The 9,130-nt window shown below is 44.5% G+C and overlaps 1 protein-coding gene across 1 annotated transcript in view; it reads left to right on the top strand.

Moving 5' to 3' along the window:
• Positions 1-9,130, top strand: part of HEPACAM2 (HEPACAM family member 2) — a 47,160-nt gene continuing 38,030 nt past the window's right edge. The window contains exon 1 of the mRNA XM_060247696.1: positions 1-46. Coding sequence (XP_060103679.1) covers positions 1-46 — 46 coding nt within the window. The remainder of the gene's footprint in view (positions 47-9,130) is intronic.

Below are 9,130 nucleotides of genomic sequence, written 5' to 3'. Positions count from 1 at the left end.
ATGGAGCCCCTTAGTGCAACATTTTATGACTATGTTCTGCTTTTAGGTAAGAGTTCACATGTATTATTGTGTTCTTTTAATGTTTCCATCAAATGCAAGATTTTATTTCATAATTGTGAATACTGTGAATTCAGTAATTTTACAGACATAAAATTATGTGGAACTTGTGATCCTAAAGACATGATTAATTTCTATTAGAAAGGGGAGTATCTTAATGAAACTGCTTTTATGAATTGGTGATAAAGTTAATCAGTGCAAAGGCAGCAATTTAGCTAGCTAATTGCTTTATGTATGCATTCTATATTATTAGAAAACCACTAGGAAATTTTAAACTTTCAATTAAGCAGTATTATTCCGACGAACCTGGAAGGCTGTATCTTGGTTTAGGATTGCATTGTTGGTATAGTTAATATTTTCATGACCTTTTTGAAAATCCATTCACATTTTCATTACTCTTTATAAAAATTATTCTTTGTAGTAACATAATACATTATTCTAAGTCAGGAGCTTGCAACAAGTAGCTCATGAGCTAATGGGCAGTTTGTTGTATGCTGCCTGCTGCAGAGTAGTTCATGCAACCCCAGAAGACTCAAGAAAATACTGCGTAAAGATCTGCTCTAGGCTTCCAAAAGAAGAAGCTTTTATTTCATAGTACTTTGTGCTGGTTAGCTAATAGTTTCATTTCTGTTATTAGGACAGAACAAGACTTTGCAACGTGCCCCCGGGAGGTGGGGAGTAGTGTGGGGTAGTTTTCATTACTCTGAAATAACTCTTATTAAAGAAGAGACCAATGACTCATATTCTGAGTATATCCTTCTTCAAGTTATTTGTTTTGTATAAGCAGAATGTATATTTAGCACTAAAACAAAATTGTTTCCAGTAAAATAGACCAGAATGTACATTGGAAGTCCAGAGCCCCTACTCACAAGCTCAACAGGAGAACTACAAAAGCAGGCTGCAGGTATCTGTCCAAGGTATAAATTGCCATATAAAGGAGGGAGATGTACCACCAATACGCCTGGGGTCTGAAATTACCTAACTGCCACATTGATAAAGCATCATGAAAATCTTGTAACATTAATCTTTAAAAGCAGTATTTATTAGTATGTTTCTATTGTTCGTTGTGTTGTGGAGTGAGAATTCTGTTGAATGAGACTTCACTTCATGAACCTGAAGAAGTAAATGAGAGCTAGTTTGGTGTAGTGGTTATGTGTGCAGACTCTTATCTGGGAGAACCAGGTTTGATTCCCCACTCCTCATGCAACTGCTGGAGTGACCTTGGGTCAGTCAAAACTCTGTAAGAGCTGTTCTGCTCAAGAGCAGTTATTGGAGAGCTCTCTCAGCCCCACCTACCTCACAGGGTGTCTGTTGTGGGGAGGGAAAGGGAAAAGAGATTGTAAGACCTCTGAAACTCCTTTGGATAATGATGGGCGGGGTATAACTCCACTCTCCTTCTCCTCCTCCCATGAAGGCTTCTTAGATATAATTCCCCTATGGTGGTGGCCGAATGGAACTCTCCCACTGGCTTTCAGGTGCATTCCATACACTCAACAACTAATTGGTCTATCACAGCTCAGTCAAAGTCTCTGGCCTCCTATTGGCTGGCTCCCCTGCCTACTGCAGTCCCAGGAATATTGAACAAACTGCCAAAACCAATCTTACCTCAGAGACAGACACATCTCTGATGCTTCTCTGCATCCTCTCTGTCAACTGGCCTCAGAAAGGACTATCGCTCTACTGCGGCCTGATGAAAGGCATTGCAGCCAGCAGCAGCAACAGACCTCTGCCACCCCATCAACAGCCCACACAGATGGCCTCCCAGCACACACAGCCCCCATCTGTCTCCTGTGACCTTCCATGCCCTCACACAGAGCCCTGCCACTCTCCTGCACCCTCCCAAGTGGCTTTGGACCAGCCACCTGCAATAGCCCTCTGCCACCCCCTCGATTGCCCACAAAGCCAGACTCCCCACAACCACTGGCCCCACCGCTCTCCTAAGCCATTGCTGCCAGTCTCCAGGCTAGGGATGGAGAAGATTCAGAATTACAACTGCAGGGGGAAAGAAAAATAATGTAAGTTGCTTTGGTCTACACCGTGTACTTTTCCTAGGTAGTGGCTGCAGAGAGGGGAGGGGAGATGGAAGGCTGAAGTCAGAGGAGCAGATCAAAGTAAGTTGATGGTTGCCAACTCCACGTTGTGAAATTCCTGAAAATTTCAGGGGTGGAGAGGGTGGGTTTTGAGGAGAGGTGGGACCTCAGACAGGTACCACGGCATAGACTCCACCCTCCAAACTAGCCATTGTTGCTTATCTTTAGAGATCATTCTGGAGATCATTCAGAGTTATAACTGCTCTACACGTGGCAGAGATCAGCTCCTCTGGAGAAAATGGCTGATTTGCAGGGTGGACATCCACCCTTGCTGAGGATGCTTTCCTCCTGCATGGGCACACACTAAGGAGAAAGACTATAGTTTTCCTAGTTAGGTGCTGCAGGGATGAGGGAGGTATTGGAAAGCTGAAGTCAGATAAATTCACCAACAGAAAATGGCCACCTTGAGGCGCATACTCTGTAGTATACCATAACACAATCATGCCAAGCTAAAAAACCACAGATCATGCCACAAGCTCATGAGGACGCTAAACACTGCAAGGCCAAATATGACAGGAAAAGGTAGCAATAATGCACTGAAAACAAAAGGAATGCTGCATTTCAGTGTCTGTGTGACCGTTGTCATGCCCCCCCCAACACCCCATAATTATTCTTCCCTCTCTCCATTCTGGACCTGCTTCAGGGCTTTGAGCCACCACAGACATGGGGACACACACACTCATGTGGAGAGGAGTGGAAAGCCGGCATCTGGTTCAGCTGCAGTGTGGGTGGAAAGACAGCAAGGGTGGGGAGGTGAGTGAAGGCCAAGGGTTGGGGGTGGGGGAGAAGACAGCAAGGGTGGAGGGTGACTGAATGTCATGGGTGGGGGGAACAGTGGAGTGCCAAGGGTGCAGGGGTAGTTGAAAGGAAGAGGTGGTTGGGAGTGGCAGTTGGACGGGGGAACTGGGGGTGAGTGGATGGGAAGACACAAAGGGTGAGGGGGAGTGAATGCCTTCACTTGGGTGGGTGGGAAGACAGCAAGGGTGAGGGGGGCAGTCACCCAGAGCCTCTTATGACCTGTTCAAATGCCCACCCTATAGGGAAGCTTGCTGGGTGAGCTTTTGCTAGTTACTCATACTCAGCCTAATAGACCTCACAGGGGTGGTTATAATGAGGGTAAAATAGAAAACAGGAGAACAGTGTAGTAAGTCCCATTTGGGAGAAAAGTGAGGTGCAAATAATATAAATGTAGGGTTGCTGGGGGTAAAGTGTAGATGACTGGGGAAGGCAATGGCAAACCACCCCATTAAAAAAAGTCTGCCATGAAAACGTTGTGATGCAATGTAACCCCAGAATCAGAAATAACTGGTGCTTGCACAGGAGACCACCTTTATGGTTGCCAAGTCCAACTCAAGAAATATCTGGAGACTTTGGGGGTGGAGCCAGGAGCAAGGTTGTGACAAGCATAATTGAACTCCAAAGGGAGTTCTGGCCATCACAGTTAAAGGGACTGCATACCTTTTAAATGCCTTCCTTCCATTGAAAATAATGAAGGATAGGGGCACCTTCTTTGGGGCTCATAGAATTGGACCCCTTGGTCCAATCCTTTTGAAACTTGGAGGGTATTTTGGGGAGAGGCGCTGGATGCTATGCTGAAAATGTGGTGCCTCTGCATTAAAAAACAGCCCTCCAGAGCCCCAGATACCCACAGATCAATTCTCCATTATACCCTATGGGAATCGGTCTTTATAGGGAATAATGGAGTGTCCAGCAGATATTTCCCTCCCGCCCCCCCCCCCTGCTTTCTGATGACCCTGAAGTGGGGGAGGTCCTCCAAACTAGGGGATCCCCTGCCGCCACCTGGAGATTAATTTACCCTTCTACTGGCCACATTTCTTATGTCCTTGCTTAAGGCAAAAGCTCACATGTGAGACCATTCGTGTAAACTGAAGAGACATAATATGTCATGTGAGCTTTTGCCTTAAGCACGGGTTCCAGAACATAAGAAAAGCAGCCAGGAAAAGGGTGAATGAAACATGGACTGAACCTAGGACCCATGTCGCCGCACCTGCTGGATTTTGGACTGCTACTCAAGCAAGAAGTAGCACAGTAGCCTGGCTCTGCAGGCTGTGGCAACCTGGTTAAGGCTGAGTGGGCTGAAACTGAATCCAGCGAAGACAGAAGTCCTTTGCCTAGGTCGGGGCGCTCGGGGAGGGGAAATACCTCTCCCGGTCTTCGACAGGGCACCACTGAAAGCGGCGTGCCGGGTCAGGAGCCTGGGAGTTTTACTGGAGCCTTCATTATCAATGGAGGCCCAGATAGCAGCCACTGCCAAGTCAGCCTTTTTCCATCTGAGGCGGGCAAGGCAGCTGGCTCCCTTCCTAGAGCGTCAGGATCTGGCAACGGTGATTCATGCAACGGTCACCTCGAGACTGGACTACTGTAATGCCCTCTACATGGGGCTGCCTTTGTACCGAACCCAGAAACTGCAGCTGGTGCAGAACGTGGCGGCTAGATTGCTGTTGGGGCTCCCAAAGTGGGAGCACATATGGCCGGGGCTGCACGAACTGCACTGGCTGCCAGTTGTATACCAGATTCGCTACAAAGTGCTGGTTATTACCTTTAAAGCCCTATATGGCCGAGGACCTGCCTACCTTAGGGACCATCTCTCCCCATATGAACCCCAGAGAGCACTGAGGTCAGCGGGGAAAAACCTGCTGACTATTCCTGGGCCGAAAGAGGTGAAGCTACAAAGCACCCACGACCGGGCTTTCTCTATTATGGCTCCACTCCTATGGAACCAACTTCCAGAGCAAATGCGGGCCCTGTGGGATCTTGAACAGTTCTGCAGGACCTGCAAGACTATCCTCTTTCGATTGGCCTTCACCAACCAAGAGGGAAACTGCTAAGGAATTCGCCTTTGTAAATAGCACCAGCATATTTTTATCAATTTTAAAATTTTAATAGATTTTAATTAAATTGTTAATGTAGTCTTTGTGTAATCATTTTGTATAACTAATGTATGGAATTGTGTTGTTAGCCGCCCTGAGCCTGCTTCAGCGGGGAGGGCGGGATATAAATAAAAATTGTTGTTGTTGTTTATTGGTACTGCACACATCTATCAATGAAAGGATACAGACAGTGGACTTTGGTACCATTACAGCAACTGGAAATTAATTTGCATTTTGAGTTGTGCTGTATTCATGGACATTTGCAAGAATTTTGGTGAAGAATACATGAATAGGATATAAGAAATATCTGTGGAGCAATTATTTACAATATATAAGTAAGGCAGTGGTTTATTTCAGTTGTTACTAATCAGTATACTGTTGTTTCCGGTTTTGCCACCTGGGGATTGGCAACCCTATTAAATGTAAATTCTATCTTGGATTTTATGTACATTTGCTTTCTTGCACATATTCTCCCTGCATTAACATTTGCTGGCAAAAATAGTGTAGGAGGCTCAAAGGCACATTTGCAAGTAGGGGGCAAAACATCTGACTTTTGACCTAATTTAGCTCACTTGACTGTGGGGGTTTTTTTGTATGTTTATGTAGAGAGTTGTCAATACACCAAAAAAGTCCTCTCTCAGTGTACCTCCATGTGAAGAAAGATATGCATTACCAACAGAGAATTCACAGAAGCTTCCCCTCAATTCATAGTAAAAAGGAAATATGTGCACATAATTTAATGCTCGTATGTTAGTCCTGCACTCACTAGCTGGGGAAGGTTAATGGCCTTGAAACTTTTGGGGATAGGTAGACAACTATTTTAAAATACAATAGTAAATAGTAAAGGATTTTAAAGCTAAGTGCCTAACATGATGGGAAACTGAACTAGTCAGCAGGAGAGGATCATCCAGTCAACCAGGCCTCAGATTCAGTAGGAGCTCACAGGAGCACAGCTTCTGAACCTTTCTGAGAGTTCCCCCTCTTCCTCCCCACCTACCTTGTCCATTGAATAGTAGGTGCAGCTGCATAACAATCCATGGATTAGGAGAGCGAGCTGCCAGCCAGCCAGCCACCAGAGGCTTTGCCTCGCCCCCAGCAGCCTCATTAACCCCTGGAGAAGCCCGTGCCACCCTTTTTCCACTTCTTTTGTGATTTTGGACTGTGGGTGGCTTGCTGGCCTTTTGACTGGGGGAGCGGTGGCCCAGGAGAGCCTCAGGTGAGCAAGGCCTGCTTGGGCTGGCTGGATCTCTAGCAGCCCAAGCAGACCTCACTCACCCGGGGCTCTTCTTTTTTGCATCGGGTTGCTTTTGGCTGGGGGGGTGGGGTAGCATATGCTAATAAGCTCCACCACCTATATTTCTATCCCTGCAGTCAACCAGCCCCAACCTACAGCTGACTATGCTGTAGGCTTACTATGTGCCCAGTGGCAGTAGGCAATCGCCCATGTCCCATCCCTGCTCTCAGTCTTCCACCTTTAATAAGAAAGGAGAAAAATGGGGAGATGGTGTTGATGCTGACACCCTAGGAATTTTCCTTGATCCCCATGATAAAAGCCAGATTTCTTGCCTTCTTGATCACTCACATCCTTGAAGGATGGCTTAGCCAAACCAGTCATGGCAATTGGTTGTTCCAAATTTTAAGATAATACATATCAGGTCATTGATTTCATCCTGAATGAAAATGCAGATGACCAGTGTCTTACTACCACCAGAGCTAAATATTAGATGTAACAGGGAAGAAATGATCCTGAGTCACTTTTAGGGATGCTAATAAGACCCTGATATATTTTGTCATGATTATGTTCAGGGATTAATGGGCTAGAACTAGAAACATGAATTGTGCCTAAAATGTTACAAGTAGGTAGCAAGTACAGATACTGATATTGATCATAGAATCGTAGAATGTTAGTACCATTCACTTTCCATCAGTCCTTCACAGCTGCCATTTTTCCTGCCATACCACTGGAGGGCTTTTCACTGGCTTAAAAAAAATTGCTATTGCAGAATACTGCAACCATATTATAGTAACTGGTTGCTGTGATCTACTAGTTCCTCTGGATTCTCAGCTTTTTTTTAAAAAAAGTACATTTCTAGCCCAATTCATTGAGGAGCTACTCTGCTTGGAAATTATAATATAGTGGGTTCCACGCAATGATGAGGCGGGGTGGTACTGATCATAGCTATGTTTTTAGATACAGCATAGTATAGCACTGCACTCAAAGACTGAGAGGTGGGCCAACAGGGCCAACTGTATATATATTCCAAGTTCCCACACTAGCATGCTATTAGACCATTCAAACCAGCAGGGGGGCCGTGATTGAAGCAGGGCAGCAGAGATTTGGATCCTGCTGCCTATTGTTCCCAAGTCCCCAAGTTCAGTCCTACAGGCTCCAATGGGCCAGGCAAGAACTCCATATTATCGATACAATTCTAACCGCATATACAACAGAAATAGCAGTGATAAAAATGGAAAACAATGGAAAATTAAACATAGGCTACTGAGACATGTACTAAAACACCTTAAAATAAAAAAGAAACCATGGAGCATGCAGAATATGATGTCACTTTTTTATTTAAACACAAGCTGCCTGATGTTTCCAGTCAACAAAGGTAGTGTTGTGGTTACTAACATTTAAAGGCAGATATAGAAGCAGAAAGCAGCCTGAGCTCCACTTGGAGGTCACTTTGATAAAATCTAGTCTGTTGATATGGAACATAGAGAAACTGACCTCAAGAAATCATTGGGGTAAGAAATGTGTAAGCAAACTTTCTATTTTCGCATTTCAGAGACTTGTTGGCCTTTAAATTAATTTTTAATGAACAGGTAAATGACATGCCAGATGCTGCAGTGTATTGGTTATATATATTTGTCTGATCAGGAAATGTGACACCCTGGTTCACATCTCTGCTTTATACTGTCTACCCAGCCTTTATACTGTCAACCCAGCACTACTGTGAGGATAAAATGGAGGAAAGAACAATATAAGCTACTTTGAATTTGCATTGGGGAGAGAGGCAGAGTACAAATGAAGTAAATATGTTGTTTAAATCCCTAATTTGGTCCTGCTCAGCTTGCTTTGGTAAATATATATATTTGAGGCAAAAGAAGCAGAGAGTTTTCCATAAAAAATCTTAACATCAAATGCAAGACTGCAATAATCGTCATAACACCCATGTAAGGGGTGTTACAGATGGGAAGGGGGCTGTGAGAGAATTGTTTCCTAAAGACCAGGGCTTTCTTTGAGCAGGAACACATAGGAATGCGGTTCTGGTTGGCTTGGCACCAGGGGGTGTGGCCTAATATGCAAATGAGTTCCTGTTGTGCTTTTTTCTCCAAATAAAGCCCTGCTTAAGACCACCCAGTGAGTTGGATCCAGTCAGCTTTTCTGCTGGCATCATAGAAAGAAAGTGATCCCCTTTCACTTCCAAAAAGATTGTACTGGGAATCATGAGGCCTACATGAACAAAAGCCACATGAAATACAATCTGTAGTAAAGAGGGGATTCAGCCCAGTGATGTCATCAGAACATTTTTTGTAGAAAAAGTCCAGCAGGAACTGATTTGCATAGTAGGCCACACTCCCTGATATCACCATTGTTTCATTCAGGGCTTTTTTTGTAGAAAAAGCCCAACAGGAACTTATTCGCATATTAGGCCACACACCCCTAACACCAAGCCAGCCGGAACTGCATTCCTGCTCAAAAAAAAAAAAAAAGCCCTGGATGTCATGACTGAGATGAGATTAGAAATGGAGACTGTGAGCTCATGCTTTTACCAGCTCTATGGAGGAAGTACAAAGAAGAGCTCCTGGTAGACAGTAAACTTCTGTAGAAAACTAAATGCACAAAAGGTCTTATTTTACAGACATCCAGTACTGACAGTACAGTAAGGAGGGATCACTGAGGACTGATATATGGGTTCAACATACCAGCTCTTGTTATTTCAATAGGAGCCAATGGGCTTCGAAGGATGTGACTCTGCTTAGGATAGCACTGTGTAATCAGTACTAAAGATCCTACTGAAGTCAAAGGAAGTTGATTGGCTCTGATCTGTATTCTCTCATGTGATGCTGCAAATTCATCAAAAATAGAGA

Source organism: Heteronotia binoei, chromosome 10 (genome assembly GCF_032191835.1).
Source record: "Heteronotia binoei isolate CCM8104 ecotype False Entrance Well chromosome 10, APGP_CSIRO_Hbin_v1, whole genome shotgun sequence".
NCBI classification, from domain to species: domain Eukaryota; kingdom Metazoa; phylum Chordata; class Lepidosauria; order Squamata; family Gekkonidae; genus Heteronotia; species Heteronotia binoei.
The sequence above is the reverse complement of the archived record's forward strand: the minus strand, read 5'-3'. Positions and strand labels throughout refer to the sequence as shown.